The sequence below is a fragment of the Notothenia rossii genome (genome assembly GCF_949606895.1).
Source record: "Notothenia rossii genome assembly, chromosome: 8".
NCBI classification, from domain to species: domain Eukaryota; kingdom Metazoa; phylum Chordata; class Actinopteri; order Perciformes; family Nototheniidae; genus Notothenia; species Notothenia rossii.
In genome coordinates, this window is record NC_136906.1 from 45,039,457 (window position 1) to 45,058,239 (window position 18,783).

General features: G+C 42.1%; 2 protein-coding genes across 3 annotated transcripts in view; one reads left to right on the plus strand and one right to left on the minus strand.

Annotated features, from left to right (window-relative positions):
- Nucleotides 1-13,003, plus strand: part of katna1 (katanin p60 (ATPase containing) subunit A 1) — a 28,108-nt gene extending 15,105 nt beyond the window's left edge. Inside the window, exons 2-11 of one of the 2 annotated variants that reach the window (XM_079646129.1) lie at nucleotides 749-914; nucleotides 1,004-1,143; nucleotides 1,503-1,701; nucleotides 1,904-2,019; nucleotides 2,976-3,081; nucleotides 3,168-3,326; nucleotides 3,767-3,893; nucleotides 6,044-6,178; nucleotides 8,381-8,507; nucleotides 12,343-13,003. In XM_079646129.1, coding sequence (XP_079502255.1) covers nucleotides 753-914; nucleotides 1,004-1,143; nucleotides 1,503-1,701; nucleotides 1,904-2,019; nucleotides 2,976-3,081; nucleotides 3,168-3,326; nucleotides 3,767-3,893; nucleotides 6,044-6,178; nucleotides 8,381-8,507; nucleotides 12,343-12,541 — 1,470 coding nt within the window. In that variant the 5' untranslated portion in view covers nucleotides 749-752 and the 3' untranslated portion in view covers nucleotides 12,542-13,003. The remainder of the gene's footprint in view (nucleotides 1-748; nucleotides 915-1,003; nucleotides 1,144-1,502; nucleotides 1,702-1,903; nucleotides 2,020-2,975; nucleotides 3,082-3,167; nucleotides 3,327-3,766; nucleotides 3,894-6,043; nucleotides 6,179-8,380; nucleotides 8,508-12,342) is intronic. The other variant, XM_079646130.1, reaches the window with a different exon arrangement.
- An 833-nt stretch (nucleotides 13,004-13,836) lies between these two features.
- Nucleotides 13,837-18,595, minus strand: LOC307016803 (uncharacterized protein). Its single transcript, XM_079646128.1, has 5 exons — nucleotides 17,431-18,595; nucleotides 16,108-16,689; nucleotides 15,856-15,999; nucleotides 14,963-15,218; nucleotides 13,837-14,836 (listed from the first exon to the last, which is right to left on the minus strand). Exons 1-5 carry the CDS (start codon nucleotides 18,178-18,180, stop codon nucleotides 14,175-14,177), a joined length of 2,394 nt encoding a protein of 797 aa, XP_079502254.1. The 5' UTR covers nucleotides 18,181-18,595; the 3' UTR covers nucleotides 13,837-14,174.
- Between the last annotated feature and the right edge of the window lie 188 nt (nucleotides 18,596-18,783).

Sequence of the window (18,783 nt, forward strand, 5' to 3'; positions counted from 1 at the left end):
CTCTATCTATCTATCTCTCCCTCTATCTATCTCCTCTATCTATCTATCTCCTCTATCTATCTCTCTCTCTATCTCTATCTATCTCCTCTATCTATCTATCCATCTATCTATCTCTCTCTATATCTATCTCCTCTATCTATCTATCTATCTCTCTCTCCCTCTATCTATCTCTCTATCTATCTATCTCCTCTATGTAGGCAGGTTCATCAGCTGTTCAGAATAGCATTTCTGCCTGATAGACAATTAGAAGACTGCATTTTCTTAATCTCAGTTGAGTGATATACAAATGTGATCCTGGTCACATCAGCTCTACTTTGGTTTTATCCTTTAACTTTCTGTATTAAACATCCTCTACTTCCTAATGTTGCCCAAAACACAATATTTTGCCAATATCATGTGAGGTTTTACAAAAAAAAGAATCTATTTGAGAATTCTCTTATGTTTAGAAATACTATGTAGATTTTCCAAAACACTATTTTTTGTATCTATTGTGGACATGCATGGATTCATGGCATTCAGTGGACTGGACATTTATTAGTGCTCTGCTGCTGGACGTGCCTGGGACTGTGACTAGATCCCACTCTTTTAAATATAATATATCTATATGCTTACATTACACCATTTATGGAATGGCAACCCCTGTATCATAACCCTTATTCTATGGCCAGATCTTTGACCAAACACAGGTTTAATATCAGGCTGATGTTGGGGGAGGGAAGCGTGATGAGCTCTGTCTGTGTCCCTGCAGCACCATGAGTCTGCGAGAGATCAATGAGAACGTGAAGCTGGCCCGTGAGTACGCCCTGCTGGGAAACTACAGCTCGGCCAGTGTTCTCTATCATGGATTGCTAGAACAAATCAAGAAGTATGTGTACACCAAGCGGGACAGCAGTTATCAGCAGAGATGGCAGCAGGTAACATGGTATTAAAAACTTGATATACATTTTCAGAAATAAGTCCTGCCTGTTCTGTTTACTGACTTTTATTGGTGTTTTCATCTCAGTTATGGCAAGAAATCAGTGAAGAGAATGGAAAAGTTCAGGACATAATGTCCACTCTGGAGAACTTCCAGCTGGACACAACACCTGCTAAACCCAGCAACCACGAAGACAGTGAAATAAGGCCTATGCATGTGGAACAGCGGTATTGCACTTCGTTATTCACATCCAACACTCACCTTTCAGCCTTCTTATTCGTTGCTTCAGTACATTTTTTCTTTGTTGGCAGTAATATCGCTTTGGGTACTGTAGATCTATTTCCTGTTTGCAGTGTACAGGTTTGTGGTCGGGAATGTTAAAGCTAGTTCCTGATGCCGTCATGTGATTGAGATTAGTCCCTTTGAGTCTCTGTTGTGACCTGGATTTGTTCCTGGTCTACCCCAAAGGTATCCTGTAAATCCCTGTTTCTCGTCAATTTAAAGGCTTCATGAGTCCTCCTGCTGAGCCTCGGGACAATAAGGCTAATGTTTTTGTTTATAGCTACTTCTTCTTCTCTGTCCACAGACATTCTCCATGTCCTGTGAGGCGGCCAGGTAATGCAAATAAAGAAAGTAAAGCCCCCAACAACAGGCTGAGTGTGGCAGTGAGGGCCCAGCAGAGGCACTCCCCCCGCGGGGCCAACGGGGACAAAAGCAAACCTTCCAAGGGCAAAGAAAGGAAGGAGGTGAAGGAGGTGAAAGAGGGCAGAGCAAAGGATGATAAGGTGCACACGGCACCTTCTTCTTCATTACACTGCTTAACTTGTTCTCAATATTTGCATTGTGGATCGCTAAGTATCCACATGCTGCTTGTTTGCCTATTTCCAGGTAGAAATTCCAGTTTCTTGTCTTGAAGAAAGCAGACTCAATGGCTAACATTCAGAGTACAGAGTATGAAAGAGTAAAATAGTTTTGTGTGCCTCCCAGAACAAAGCTGATGTCCAGGAGAAAGAAGTGAAGAGGTTTGACGGAACAGGGTACGACAAAGACCTGGTGGAAGCTCTGGATAGAGATATTATATCTCAGAATCCCAATGTGAAGTGGTACGTGTTCATCATGAGTGCGGGGCTTGTAGGTATATACTTGTGTGATTTAAGTGAACTCTCATTCAGAACTTAAAGAGTTCTTTTTATTTCTAATTATGGAGCTACATGACAAAATAACTCAAACAGCCTGCCACATCTGCAACACACTGACCACGCAATAAAACGCTAAACACAATTAAGATTTGATTAGAACTTACTCAAGTTATTAATGATATCTTAAGCTAAAAGACGATACATTTGTATTAAGCAGTTCACGTGTAGCTAGTTAACATAACACTGCAGTTGGGAAATTCATGACAGCGGGAAGATTTAACAATTGTCAAAAAGATTATAGTTCAAACTTTTAAGATCATTATATCATCATTGGAATCTGAATGGGGACCTGGCCGCTCCTTCTTCACTCTATCATACTGCTAGCTAGAGCAGCTGGTCATTATTGCCTTACAGATCACAGTTTGATACTTTTAGCCTCATATTGTTCAGCACTGCTGTTTGTATTTCACTGTATTGTTTGTGTGCGTCCATAAGAGAAATATACCATATGTGAAACACATATTTCAAGTAGCAGCCTCTTAAGCAGGTAGTGTGTGATGAAACTTTGGAGCAAGGAGAACACAGGGTTAGGGTTAGCTCGGCTCCTAGCAGCTGGCAGAGAGCTATCCCCCTGATCAGATGGAATCCGGATGTCCATACTGCTCTAAAACACTTTGCGTCAGCTTGGTCCTGTTATTATCTAAAGAAGAGATTGTTTTGGGCAAGCCGAATCAACTATTAGTCATAGCAATACACAGCTGTGGGGAAAGAATGCTAAAGCTCCAAAGCAGTTTGCCAGCAGGAGACAGGGGAGGAGAGCCAACAGCTAACATGACCAGATACAAAACTAAAGATTCCATATTGAAAATTATATATCACTGAGTTCCCCCCCACTTTAAACTGTCTCATCTCTTTCTTAGGGACAACATTGCAGACTTAGAAGATGCAAAGAAACTTTTGAAAGAAGCGGTCGTGTTGCCGATGTGGATGCCAGCTTTTTTCAAAGGCATACGAAGACCATGGAAGGTGCAGATTTAAAGACATTCCAGTTGTGTTTTTTCTGTAATCTATTATCAGTATCATGCACAGAACCTTTTTATATTTGACCAAAGGGAGTGCTTATGGTGGGACCTCCTGGCACGGGGAAAACGCTTTTGGCTAAAGCTGTTGCTACCGAGTGCAGAACCACATTTTTCAACGTCTCCTCATCCACTCTCACCTCCAAGTACAGAGGGGAGTCTGAGAAGCTGGTTCGCCTTCTCTTTGAAATGGTAAGACTTCACATTTGATGTTGTACACCAAGTCACGTTTTTCCAGAGCAACATCCCTTTGATTTTCACCCTTCACAGGTAGTGTGCCCAGCACAACAAAGACTCTTTCTCTTTTCCCATTCTTTGAAGGTGTGAGTGTTGGCAGTGTCACCATTCCTGTAAAACCCACAGCATCTATAGTGATAATTACAGTTAAAATATGTTAGCCTTAATGGCACATACAAGAAAACAAGCAGTATAAATGAAAAAAATACAAGAAAATAATTAAAGAACACTTGGTTACCCAACGTGGAATATACTGAATGATGAAGAGAGATGAGTTTGTCTGAGACAATGTGTGCAGACCTGACAGGGGATCTGTTCTCTCCAGTTATTGTAACTAGTTGTGACTGATACTTTTAATATTTTCTTGACTGATCATGTATTGTGTTGTTGATCAGGCACGTTTCTACGCTCCCACTACGATCTTCATCGATGAGATTGACTCCATGTGCAGCCGCAGAGGAACCTCAGAGGAACACGAGGCCAGCCGCAGAGTGAAGGCGGAGCTGCTGGTGCAGATGGACGGTAACCTGACCACAACACAACCATGATAGGTTTACTACTGATCGGATAGCTACAGATCAATTCTTGAACCAGTAAACAGAAAACACACTGCCAAGTTGTTTTAGTTTAATCTTCTTACCCTACTAAATGTTAAGAAACAATTGACCTGTATTGATGCTGCAGGAAAGTCTTTGATGAATGAAAAGGCAGGAAATGCAGGGGCAGAGTCTTTCAACCAGACAGGAAGAGGCAGGACGTCCTCCACAGCACAGAGACCCTCTGTAGACTCATTGTGAAGACATGATGAAGACTCAGGCTCATGGTGAAGACATGGTGAAGGCTCATGGTGAAGACATGGTGAAGGCTCATGGTGAAGACTCAGGCTCATGATGAAGACTTGATGAAGACTCAGGCTCATGATGAAGACCCTGGCTCGTGATGAAGACATGATGAAGACTCAGGCTCATGGTGAAGACATGATGAAGACTCAGGCTCATGATGAAGACATGATGAAGACTCAGGCTCATGATGAAGACATGGTGAAGACTCAGGCTCATGATGAAGACATGATGAAGACCCAGGCTCATGATGAAGACTCAGCCTCATGATGAAGACTCAGGCTCATGATGAAGACTCAGGCTCATGATGAAGACATGATGAAGACTCAGGCTCATGATGAAGGCTCAGGCTCATGATGAAAACATGGTGAAGACTCAGGCTCATGATGAAGACTCAGGCTCATGATGAAAACATGGTGAAGACTCAGACTCATGATGAAGACTCAGGCTCATGATGAAGACTTGATGAAGACTCAGACTCATGATGAAGACATGGTGAAGACTCAGGCTCATGATGAAGACTCAGGCTCATGATGAAGACTTGATGAAGACTCAGGCTCATGATGAAGACTCAGGCTCATGATGAAGAGTTGATGAAGACTCAGGCTCATGATGAAGAGTTGATGAAGACTCAGGCTCATGATGAAGAGTTGATGAAGACTCAGGCTCATGATGAAGACATGATGAAGAGTTGATGAAGACTCAGGCTCATGATGAAGAGTTGATGAAGACTCAGGCTCATGATGAAGACATGATGAAATGCAAAGGATACTATTGCACAGAATCAGATATTGATATTTCACATATGAATAATTTAATGAGTAGTGGGAAGTGCGTTCCTCTAGGACAGGGGTGTCAAACTAAATGTAATCGCGGGCCACATTAGCATTATGGTTGCACTCAAAAGGTCGGTTGTAACTATATAAATATACTTATAAAACGGACAAGTCAAATCAAGCAATCTGATTGGTTCTTAGCCGTGATATACTGAGCGTATACCACGGGTAGAATTGTAAGTTACTTTTCACAACAAGTCAGTATCCCTCCGCGTCTGAGAAAAACAGTATACAGTTGGGCTGAAAAGCAAACTGCCTGCAGTTTCTCCGCTTCGCGTCGGGCCGAACCACGCCCCTTAGCTGTGATATAATGAGCATATACCACGGCCTGTCGTGAGCTATTGCTTAAATATATAATATATTATATTACATTATTGCCTCTGAATTGGGTTATTATCGGATAGGATAATAATTTAGTAATTGACTACGTCCGAAAGCAGAAGTCCAGGGCAAATAATTGCAATCTCTTCAGTGCGCATGTCACAACACGAGATGCATTGTGGGAAATGTAGTTTATGGGCAACCTGCTTCTGTAAAGTGGCATGTAACCGTATAATAAATGTATTATATTCTTTTCAAGCTCTTGCGGGGCCACACAAAATGAAGTCGTGGGCTGGATTTGGCCCCCGGGCCTTGAGTTTGACACCCCTGCTCTAGGAGCAGTCCAACAGCAGCAGGAATGAAGGGTCCTGTCTGGGGGGGCATCTATAAATAAGTAGCCCCCCTCCCCAAAACGGATATGTTAACATGACAATTTAGTTTAGCAATAAACTAAAATAGATGTGATTTAAAAAAAACTATTGATTGGAAGGTACAGATTAGTTATCTTATTTTCACTTTTAGAAATTATTATTGTTCTTTGTAAAATGCTCGAAACAAGCTAGCATTGGTTTTCTGCAGCATTGCCTTTTCCCCAGCATTCTAGATGTAACCGTTTTAACTAAAGAATATATACAATTACAGCATCCATTCTCTCATTATTGGGACTGCTGTCTAGGCGTTGGTGGAGCCTCAGAGAACGATGATCCATCAAAGATGGTGATGGTGCTGGCTGCCACCAACTTCCCCTGGGACATCGACGAGGCTCTGAGGCGGCGGCTGGAGAAGAGGATCTACATCCCGCTGCCTTCACGTACACACTCTCTGCTTCATGTACACTCTCTGCTTCACGTGCACACTCTGCTTCACGTGCACACTCTCTGCTTCACGTGCACACTGTCTGCTTCACGTGCACACTCTGCTTCACGTACACTCTCTGCTTCACGTGCACACTGTCTGCTTCATGCACACTCTCTGCTTCACGTACACACTCTCTGCTTCACGTGCACACTCTCTGCTTCATGCACACTCTCTGCTTCACGTGCACACTCTCTGCTTCATGTACACCAGGGGTGGGGAACCTCCGGCCCCCGGGCCGTATACGGCCCGCGAGACAATTTGATACGGCCCTCAAGGTAATTTATAAACAAACGCAAAAAAGAAAAAAAAATAAGAAATCTAGACTGCAAAAAAATTAAAGAGTGCCTGTTTTTCCTGTTCAAGGTCAGGGTTCTTGAACACAACACAGGAGCGTCCACACAGCAGCGTGCGTTGACGCTTGGCGGTGGGCGTGTCTGAAGCTTGGGGAGTCAACGCGAGCAACGCGACCAACAACCAATCACCAATCACATGAATCTTCCGCCCCCGACATACAAAGCAAAATGCTAGCATTCCATGCTAGCTATATATACTGTCTATGCCTGCTAGCTGTCCATTCAATGTTTAAACGAGGTACACTGGATATAAACTCCCCAAACAGGCGAAAACCTACCAGTTTCACCCACTATCTCTGCCACCTCCTCCATGCCTGGCTCCTCCGGTTTGCATCCCGGTAGATGAACAGACACTGATCATACAGCACCGGGTGATTCACTACTCGCAGCATACACGCGGTTTGATTGGCCAGCAGTTGTACTGGCAGATTTTCATAAACGGGATTTGATTGGCTGACGCTTCCGTCGAAGCTTGAACATGGTTCAACTTTTGACGCGAGCAACGCGTAGCTACGCTCCCCACAATTGCAGTTCGGCGAAGCGTGACGTCACCCCATTCAAAGTGAATGGGCAGAAGCGTTGAAGCTTCAACGCACGCCGCTGTGTGGACGGGCCGACGTGTCATCACGTGGTATATGTCTCATCTGACAGGGGTGCAGTTCTGACGGAGAGCACCAGAACGTCACTCGGCACTTCAGATAAGGAGCTGTACACATGCCGCAGTTTTTGCGTGGCTGTGTCTTTAGTTGTAATCCCAGTGGCGATCTGTTCATCTGTCATACTGATCATACAGTCAATAACTTTGTTGTTATTAGCATCTGGTTAGCTAGCTATGCTAACGAATATAAGAAGCTTTTTCTACAACCAGTGAGGTAAAGGCACATCTTTATATGATCATTATAGTTATAAAAAAACAAGATAATAAAGTAAACAGGTATAAAATACAATATGACAGTAAAAAAAAGTTGTTATTAATAAACAAGAATACAGTTTGAAAGGAATGATTTGTAAAATATCCATAAAGAAAAAGAAAATATGCTACAGGTCTGTTTCATATGGATGTTGAGAGATGTATCCTAATGTTGCTCTCAAAGTGCACCAGATTGATGCTTTTAACTTCAACATTTAAAAAAATATCTTCCCGGGGGAGCATGCCCCCCGAACCCCCTAGAGGAGGTTAGGTCCCCCCACTTAAATCATGTCTACATGGATAGGAAACTAAATACATTTGCACACATCTTGTGTCCATATATTTCTGTTTTGGTGGTCATGCCACAACCGTGCACGTGCATGCATGCGCGAGTCATGGTAAGATATCTGGATTAAGAGGTTGCTTTTTCTTTGCACAGCATGAAAGAAAGGCGAAATGAATGGGCTGTGATTTTAGTATTTTAAAGCAGAGATTGAGTTCAATCATTTGTACGGCCCTTGGAGGATGTTGATAAAATTGAATTGGCCCTTGAGAGGAAAAAGGTTCCCCACCCCTGATGTACACTCTCTGCTTCACGTGCACACTCTGCTTCACGTGCACACTCTCTGCTTCACGTGGACACTCTCTGTTTCACGTGCACACTCTCCTCTGACGCTTTCAGGGATAATACGCTGGGGCAAAGCTGAGCCTAGATTCTTTGCATTCTGTATTCTGTCCCCTGGGAGTACAGAAAACACACACACAGCTTAATTATATTAATCATAAGTCTTAAAACACACTTTGACACAAACCTCTGTCCAAGCCTGGGCCTTGAGATCTGGTTGTACTGCAGACCTTAAAGCTATAAATGCTGCTGCGTCTCTGTCTGCAGACCCAGGGCGGGTGGAGCTGCTCAAGATCAACCTGAAGGAGCTGGAGGTGTCCGAGGACGTGGACCTGGAGAAGATCGCAGAGCAGCTGGAGGGTTACTCTGGAGCCGACATCACCAACGTGTGCAGGTCAGCCATCCTTTCAGCCAATGTGGTATGGAGCTTATTCCCTATCTTTATTCAAGAGCGTGGTCTTTACATTTGAGAGCATAAGTTATTGATTTCACGTTCAGTTGATGTATTTCTTTCCCTCAAGCCCTGTCCTCGCACTCAAATAGCGCCTGCTTGCACTTAGATATGCTGTTTCTGTGCGCTCGTGAAACACACAGAAACGCGCACAGAAACAACCTGAGTGCTAGGAGAAGGTTTTAAACTGGAAATCTGTGCAAGCAGCAGTATATCTGAGTGCAAGCGTACAGTTTGAGAAGAAGCAGAGCAGAACTAAGTGCAAGCAGGCGCTATTTGAGTGCGAGGACAGGGTTTGAGGGAAATAAATACAAAATCTGAACGTGAAATTAATAAATGATGCTCTCAAATTGAAAGACCACACTCTTGAATAAAGATAGGGAATAACCTCCATAATGTGGAACTTCACATTAGTTAATGGAGATGGTGACAATATATGTACCCAATATGACCATTGCTACAATAGATACAACACAATTACCTATTGACGCATAACACAGTCAATAATTCAAGTTATCAATCAATCAATGTTTATTTATATAGCCCAATATCACAAATGTTACATTTGTCTCAGTGGTCTTCACAGTTTGTACACAATATCAGGATGACAATACGACACCCTCTGTCCTTAGACCCTCACATCGTACAAGGAAAAACTTCCAGAGAAAACCCACAGTTTAAAGGGAAACATGGGAGAAACCTCGGGGAGAGCAACAGAGGAGGGATCCCTCTCCCAGGACGAACAGACGTGCAATAGATGCCGTGTGTAAATCGAAGAGATAATACATTTTACAGCGTAGTTAGACCAAATGAAATGCATGTGTCTATCAGTGATGCAAATTAGTCGCTTTTCGGCGCCTCCCGCTTTTTTAACGCTGATTTGGGTGACTTGTGTAATTCGTGGAGAACCGAAGAGTTTTCGTTTTAGGGGGGGGTCCGTCAGTCCGTCCGTCCGACTGACGGACAACTTCTCACTTCAAAAAAGAAGAAGAAGTCTAGATCGCAAAATAATTAAACAAGCGAGTGCCTGTTTTTCCTGGCCAAGGACAGGTTCATTGAACACGACACGAGTGTAACTTGTCTTCACCATAGGTCTTCACCATGGTCTTCACGTGGTTATGTCTCGTCTGAAAGGAGTAACGGAGAGTAACGGAGAGCACCGGAACGCCGCTCCAGCTCTTCAAATATTGCAGTACCCATAAGGAGCCGTACACATGCTGCAGTGTTTGCGTGGCTGTGTCTTTAGTTGTAAGCACAGTGGCGATCTCTTGTTATTAGCATCTGGTTACCTAGCTATGCTAACGAATTTAAAGAGCTTTTCTACAACCAGGTGGAAGAGAGCTCTCTCCTGAGAGGCTCAAATAACCTCAGCTCAGTGAGGTTAAGGCACACCTTGATATGATCATTATAGTTATTAATGATACATTAGAGACTAAATTATTAACAGGTATAAAATACTATATGACAGTGACAAAGAAATTTGAATAACATAAAAATAACAAGAATAGAGTTTGAAAGGGAGCAATTTGTAAAATATCCACCAAAAAAAATCTGCTTCCAGTTCTGTTTCATATGAGTGTTGAGCAGTGACGTGCGGTGAGGTTCATGGCTGGTGAGGCACTGACTCTTTCAGAGTCAGATTTACAAATATCATATTTTGACCTTAATCAAAATATTCGGTTATTTTCAAAAGCTTTTTTAGTCTGATGCTTCGATTCATTTTAAACAGACCGTTCAACAAAAGGATACCCAAAATCTAAATATTGGATTGTTTTTTCTTAGTAAGATCCCATTTTCATTACAATTGTGGTCTTACCTTGACTTGAAGATTAAGTCCATGCTCTCCTTCTGGACAACAATCTCTATTAGTTTTGTGTAAAAGTCCTCCTTATCTTCCTGTAGTTTCAAAAGTCTAGTTTGTTGTTTGTGTCTATCCGTCTCTGCGTAGAATAACAGTAGCAACAAGAACCTGTGGGCTCACGTGCGCCCCCTTCAGTGCGGCAGAGGTTATGGCTGCCTCTCCTGCTGCTTTTTTCCTTGCCGTTATATGATGAGATCAGCGAGCCTAAATATCATATATACGTAAAATAAGTTATTTAGAGACTATGGATGGCGAGGATAAATGTAATAAAGGGATCTACAAACATTACATTGGTGACCTACAGTGAGATGGTAACAGGCATGCGCTTAGGGCCCGCTTTCCAGCCAGTTTCTGTGGGGTGACACATTCTGAGGTGAGGCAGAGCTCATCTGTGCCTCACCTCACCCCACAGTAACTGGCTTGAGCGCGGGCACAAAATAAGTGCCCGCGCTAAATTAGTGCCCGTGCTCCAGCAAGTTACTGTGGGCTTACGAGAGGCAGAGCTCCTCCCTGCCTCACTTCTCATCGCTACCTGTAGTTGTAGCGGAGGCTGATTTTGACTTTAAAAAGCGATTGGAATCATACATAAATCACACTTACATCATAGATCAGTGGAGACATTTTATTATTATTACTATTTAGTTTTTCTTTAGTTGTTTTTCCATTACATGATTGGAGTATGACAGGTGAGGCTCTGCCTCCCCTTCCTCCCCTGACTGCACGTCGCTGGTGTTGAGATGTATCCATAGATCTCTTAATGTTGCTCTGAAAGTGCACCAGAATGATGCTTTTAACTTCAATATTAAAAAAAAAATCTTCCCGGGGGAGCATGCCCCCGAACCCCCCTAGAGGAGGTTAGGTCCCCCCCATTTAAATCATGTTCACATGGATAGGATACTAAATACATTTGCGTCCATCTTGTGTCCATATCTTTCTGTTTTGGTGGTCATGCCACAACCGTGCACGTGAATGCATGCGCGAGTCATGGTCAGATATCTGGATTAAGAGGTTGCTTGTTCTTTGCACAGCATGAAAGAAAGGCGAAATGAATGGGCTGTGATTTGAGTTCTTTTAAGCAGAGGTTGAGTTCAATAATTTGTACGGCCCTCGGACCACCCCTGCTGTAAATAATAATAAAAACCCTTGATTTATAACTTAACATCTCTGTCTCCTATTGATCTGAGTATATTATAAAGAATAGCCAGTTAATTGAAAGACTATAGCACAGGCCTTTGTCAGATGGTATATTACGCTGTTTTTTTCCTGCTTCGAATACTTCTCTCTTTTTTCATCATACCTGTGTTTGCATCACTGGTCTATAATAAGAAGATGAATCCACGAGGGTGTCAGCAATCCTGTGCGAGCCATCAGGGAAGTAGTATGATGAGAGTGAGGCAGGACCACAGAGACAGGTTCAGCCATGACTCGAAGTCCAGGACTCAGATCCAGTACTCAGGATAGAGGATCCAGGACACAGGACCACAGCAACAGGATCAGCCTCGACTCAGGATCCTGGCGTGTATATATAGACACAAAAAAGAGATTTTGGGGAAGCTGGGTTAATCGGAACATGAGAGTACACGGGTACAAACAGACAGAAGGAAGAAGTAAGATGTCCCCCGACAGTCTAAGCCTATATCAGCTAAACTAGAGGCTGAATCTAATCAGCCCTAACTATAAGCTTTATCAAAAAAGAAGTTCTTAAGCACACTTTATGAGACCACTTGCTGAAAAAGAATTAAATGTGGATTTAAAATAAAAAAAGTATAACTTTTGTTGTAATGCAGACATTAAATTGACTTAAGATTGCAGAAGATCACAATAAAAGCCAGGGCTGGAAGGATTATTGTAATAAGTTTGGTTAGTTAATTAAATAAATAAAGTTTTGAATGAACCTTAGGCTGTGTTCTGTTGCAGGGACGCCTCTCTCATGGCCATGAGGCGAAGAATAGAGGGCCTCACACCAGAGGAGATCCGGAACATTTCACGGGATGAAATGCACATGCCCACCACTATGGAGGACTTTGAGTCTGCTCTGAAGAAAGTGTCCAAATCTGTGTCTGCAGTCGACCTGGAGAAGTATGAAAAATGGATCGAAGAGTTTGGGTCCTGCTGAAAAACCCCAGCATCAGTCTTTTAAGTAATGATGTTCAGAGGGTAGTGAGTAATTCAGGTTGGAATAGAGAGTACTGTAGATGTATCCACTCAATATTGTACATTGTGTTAATTTTGTAAAAAGGTGGCTCAACTTGATCATTCCTTACAAATGATGACATTTCTAACTTGTGTTAATGATCCTGAAATCTTCATTGTGTAGCTGTGAGACAAAGTTTCCTGCGACACTGACAGATGTTTGGTGTTTGGCTTTCTCAAGTGTTAGAATAGTTATTTGTACCATTGTATCTGACAATGAGATGCTCAGCGAACTGCCAATCAATGTCAAATGTTTTGTTTTCCATTTTTTTTTTATGCATTTGATTTAATTTTAAACAGTTTGGTTCTCTCACATTTCTTTATGTAACGCTAACAAGATATTTATGTAAATAAAGTTGACAATGACTGTATTATAAAACTGTTATATTCACTGTCTTGCGTGTAATTTTGTTTAGTCTGCTTGGGAAACAAACTGAGGACCTTCTCACTTCTGTGGCTCACCTAATATTGATCAACAGTCAAGGGGATGATTAGATAATAAGCATCCCTCACCTATTATCTAATTTACACTAAAATGAGATAATAGGTGGAGGATGCTGGTCATCAGGTCAGAGACGAAGCTGGAGCTCTGTTTAGTGCCTGTAACCCAAAGCATTCATCTGGTTGCATCTTACAATTTATTTATCTTAATATTTCTCACTACAATAAACAGTATATTATTACTGAACAATATTTATCTTATTCTAATTACATGTATATAGACTCCTGCATTACTTGGTTACTTATACAGGGTATCTGCAGGATTCATAGAGATGAATTTACTACCTTTTACTACCTTTTTTACTACCTCCACAATATTTTTTACTACCAACACGACATCAAGCAGCAGCCCTTTTTGGACTACTAATTATAAGGTATTAGTGTGACACTGTCACACCCGTCATACATATCAGGTACACTAATGTTTAATTGTGATCATTAAGTATTGTCATTGTCAATTGTGTTTTTTTTTGTAGTGTTGAGTTGACCCTTAGCCCTAATAAAGTGAGTAATAACCTTGACACTTCTTAAACACATATCACTTAACAACCATAAATATTAATAATAAAGTGTCACATCACACACACTTACTCACAAACACGCATTCTCTCACAAACACGCATTCTCACACACACACACACACACACACACACACACACTTAAGCAGTTACTGGTGCGTATTAATAATGCGTATTAATGAAAAAAATTGAAAATCAATCAAATAAATAACTTTAATGAACAATATGCTCTGAGGACTACAGCTTTCAAAGATCTGCTTCAATATAACATTCACCATATTTAAACACAATAACGTGTGTGAGGAGTGCATGTATGCACATGTCTGTGGGTGCGCCTTTGTATGGATGTTGTTGTTGTTGCAATCTACATTGTATCTAAGTGAATCATTTAAAACAATAACTGTAGGGGTGTACGTGTGTGTGTGTTTGTGTGTGCGTGTGCCTGCATTCGTCTGTGGGTGTGCCTGTGTGCAGTTGTTGCAATCTACATTGTATCTAAGAGAAACATTTAAAACAATAACTGTGAGGGGTGTACAGTCACAGAAGTCTCAGTTGTGAGGACTTATCTTCAATTATTTTCTCCAATTTGCAGAGCTCTTCTTTTTTTTCTTTCTGCCTTCTGCGAAGGGTATTGGACTTGATTATCAGTTCAGCCATTTTGGACCCAGCCTTTCCCTCAGCCTGCTCGGCCAACTTGTCCGCGTCCTTTTCCAGTGAGTGACAAACACGGCGAAGTACCTCTTCCTGTCTTCTGAGGTCCAGAAGCTCCTCCTCCACTGCCTTCCTCCTCAGAGCATGGGCAGCACTCTCTCTCTTTTTCTTTTCACTGTCAAGGTACAGTCTGTACTGGGATCTAGCTGATGAGGCAGAGGCAAGGAGCTCCTTTGTGAGGGGCACTTTCAAAACACCACCACAACTGTTGATCCTGTCACAAACTAGTCTCAGTGATTCCAGTGTGCGGTCATGGAGATTGCATGTCTCCACCTCTTTGTTCACTGAAAATCCTCTTTCCACAGTGGCTTGGCCATGGGAAAGAAGGAGGAGACTCTGGCAAAACTGCAGCAAGTCAGGGTAAGGCCTGCTGAGGGTTGTGTAGAAGAACACATCAAGGCGGTCCTTCAGTGGCTTGAAAGCCAGGAAACGTTCATCCCGTCCTTCCACAGAGGTCAACGATTCGAACTGTTGAATGATAACATCACCTACAATATTGACAAAAACATAATCATTAATGACATTTAAGTACATTTCAAAGTAGAACACCCTTAGAACATGGCCTTCATTTGAATGACCTTCCCTGTCCCTAGACATACTGTATTTTTTCTTACCAGCTGGAATGCCACCTGTCAATCTCTTTCCCTGAAGGAATGTCTGCACTACACTCTTCATTTGCTTGATGCACCACTCCGGTTCTTGGTGGATTTGTGTGGGATCAAGGCATGCAATGTGCCTAACCATTGGAACCTTTAGGGGGGATTTGTCTTGCAATTTCATGACAACCTTAACAAGGCACTGCAAACATTCTTTCCTGAAGGTTAGCAGAGAGAGCTCCCCTATCTTGCCTCCTGGTTTGCTCTGAAGGGCCTAACAAATAGAGAACATTAATGTTCATACAAGGATATTTATTTGTCACATATATAGAGATACTTGTGTAAAACCTGTGGGGAAAAGATGTTGGTTGTCTGCTCTCTGGGTGTGTGTGTGTGTGTGTGTGTGTGTGTGTGTGTGTGTGTGTGTGTGTGTGTGTGTGTGTGTGTGTGTGTGTGTGTGTGTGTGTGTGTGTGTGTGTGTGTGTGTGTGTGTGTGTGTTTGTGTGTGTGTGTGGGTGGGTGGGGGAGTGATGGGATATGTGAGTATAGTTCAGGATGAGTTCAGGATGCATAAACATTCACTGCTATGATTGGAAATTAAACTATGACAAGTTACACATTTAAAACAATCCTAACAATTTAACCAGAGTGAGAAAGAGGTTTGGTATATCCTCATGGCTGTGGTTCAGTTTAAGCCTCAATGCCAAAGGCCTGGTGGTGAAGACCACTGAAGTTTGAAAGATAACCATTAACAACCACACAATTACGATAGCTATATTGCTTACCACAGAGGTGGTTAAATAATGCCCAATGTTACTCATTCATTTTCTACCCTAATAGTTCGAAGTAACTATTTATTTGTGCCGACAGCACATTTCATGTATGACATTGAAAGTATCTGCAGTAATTACCTTGATGGCAGATTCAGCACCCAGGCCGATGTCCACATTTTTCAGAGCCACCCAGTTCTTCTCCTCAGACACCTGGATTGTGATAAGTTGCAGTGGGCTTCGGTCCTGTATAAGTTCCCTTTTAACAAATCGCCGCAGTAAAGCCTTAAAAGAACAACAAAAACTGTTAGCAATCAAGTCACACCTGTCAACTGATACAGTTTAATCACATTCAAATAAAGACAGTTACTCTACAGGAATTACATTTCTTACCATCAGGAGTTCTTTCAGATCTTTAGCAAAAAAGGGCAGCACAGGCTCGTCGGTCTGATATTTGGTCAGGAAGGGGTTGAAGCTTCGTGCAACTGACAAGAAGAACTGGAGCTTTGGAATTATCAAATTATCATCCCGTGCTGCCAAAATGATATCATATGACGCCGTGTTTGGGTTTGTCACCTTTTTCTTCTGAACAGCATCAACATATGTTAAAAGCACAGGCCAAATGTCGACAGCTCTCTCAGCCACAGGGACATTTTCCACCCATCTGTGGCCACAGAAAGATCGGGGAAAGGTAGAAGATCCTGTGGTGGCGGTGTAATCTTCTCTACGGGCAGGAACATTGTGGAAGATGTAGTGCATAGCTCGCAACAGTTTGTCTACCTGCCATGTTGCGAATCCTGCCTTCATGGCATTGTGGAGGGTGTGCAAGCCACAACTGCCAACACTGATGAGTTGTGCATCCCCATGAAGCTCTGAATGTTCGTTCTGAAGGAGCTTCAGCAGCTTGAAGTTGACATTTGGGCCATCCATACTGACAGACAGCAGGTGTCTCAAGTTGAGTTGTGCAACACATTCCTGTGAATTGTCACAAAAAACAAAGTTTATTGAACATTTTAATCTGTCCTGTGGTTTTTGGTTATTCATAAAATAGACAATAGATAGACAGTAAATACAGTGCCAGTAAGTATAAGTCAAACGTGTTTCCCCCTTTGTAGTACCAGTATGCATCTTTCAGAAATATTAACCAAATCCTTCATCAAAATGTGACCCTGCAAGGCGAAACCAGTCGCTTTGGTAAAATGTACAAAACTAAGTTATTGTTCTCATATGAACGGCCATAAACTAAGCTTTCCAACGATATGTATATTGAGGCTATTGCTAGAACAATCGTTAAGATAACTGTATCCAAAGTGGCATGGTTCTCCTGTCATGATAATGCTAGAAGAGGAGAAAATCACCTTTTTAAGCGGCGTTGACAAATGGTATGACTGCTAATGTGTTGCATCTTCACCGGGCTTAACAGTCAAAACGTATGTTTTTCCGTGATTTGTCCACGATATGAAATGATATGTAGACTGTATACTGTCAAATTATGCGAAAACATGAAATTCAACATTTTAACCCGGATGTTTGTTTACCGTGGATTTTCTCAAAATAGCATTGAGCGCAAAGCGACTGATATCGCCTTGCAGGGTCACAAAACACACCCGACACACACGTCGTGTAGGCTAAAGCTTAGGCTAACTATGACATAAACATTTTCAAATGGGCATATAACGACAATAAGAAAGAACAAACAAGAAAATATCAACTCACTTTAATGCTTTGCAGCAAGTCTTCAGCCCTTGCATGTCCAAGAAACTGTGACCCAAAATATGAAGACGTCACGCGGTCATCTCTCCAGAACCGAACGTGAATATCCATTTGCTTCTTCTTGGCGGACTGGTTCAGAGACTCGTCAAACATGACAACATATGGCCCAGAAGCATTGATGCTATTTATAAGAAGCTTCTTAAAATGTGGAGCAATGCCAAATCCAAGGATATACGATGTCTTATCTTTGCCACAAACAAAACTTTTGGCTATGTCGGAGTCAGTGAACATGTTTTCGAACAATTCCCCAATGCCCTCATTCGAATTGAATGAATGATGGTTAGCTGCTGTGTTCAGGCACCAGAGAACCTCAGCCCTGAGGGCTGATGTTTGTGGCGGTAACGTCTGCTGTTTGGCTATCGCAGCCGTGGTGGTGCTGGTGGCACTGGTTTGCTGCCGAGGTGGTGCGACTGTTGCTGATAAGTTGGCATGATCTGCCGCGATCTGTGTGGTGCTGCTGCTAGCATCGCAAAACAACGAAATCGGCAGCTGTCCCCCCCTCACCCGAAGCCGCTGCTGGTGTATAGCCGATCCACTGTGGGACTTGATAGCAGTAATGCCGTTCCAGGTAACATTTATAGTTTTTTTGCAGACACTGCAAAATGCTTCACGGTCATTTCCTATGACGGGTTTAAGCCAGTCTTTATATAAGGGGTCATCAACCCATAATTGCGAAAACTTGCACTTCCCCATTTCACACTAAATTTGCTCGAATTTGCTAACATCAGAAAAAGTAGACTGCAACTGTGGCAAAAGGCGGCTCTGCTAACGTCAATTGTTGGAAAAAGGCGGAAAATGTTGTAAGCGTCGCTGATAGGCTATGAAGTCCACACAGGTTACCTCTACGTCATTGCTATCAACTACGCCTCACTCAGGTCCTGTTAGCACCGTATATATTTTTAAACTACGTAGGCTAGATGAAATTCAAACATGCAGACACAAATAATAAGCAAACAATGGAAACTCATTATATATTGAGGCAGAGTTTTAAAAAAATTACTACCAAGTCAAATTGCGTTTGTTACCTTTTACTACCTTTCAAGGGCCTTAATTTGGGTAGATTCTTTTTACTACCTTTTACTACCTTTTACTACCGCGCGGACACCCTGTTATAACTTTCTCTGCATTCATGAGCTTATTTCTTTATGACATATATATAGTTCACTTCATCTGCATTACTTGCACATTGGTCTGCTCTATTCTATTCTGATTTATTCTACACTTTTTCTATTATTTATTATTATTTATTTGTTGTATTGTTTTATTTCCTATATATACAGTTTATTATGTTGCATT

Coding starts and splice junctions, on each gene's coding strand:
- LOC307016803 (XM_079646128.1), bottom strand. CDS start 18,180: ATGGGGAAGTGCAAGTTTTCGCAATTATGGGTTGATGACCCCTTATAT. Junction 16,000..16,107: donor ATCTGAAAGAACTCCTGATG/GTAAGAAATGTA, acceptor TGTTCTTTTAAG/GCTTTACTGCGGCGATTTGT. Junction 14,837..14,962: donor GACAGGTGGCATTCCAGCTG/GTAAGAAAAAAT, acceptor TCAATATTGTAG/GTGATGTTATCATTCAACAG.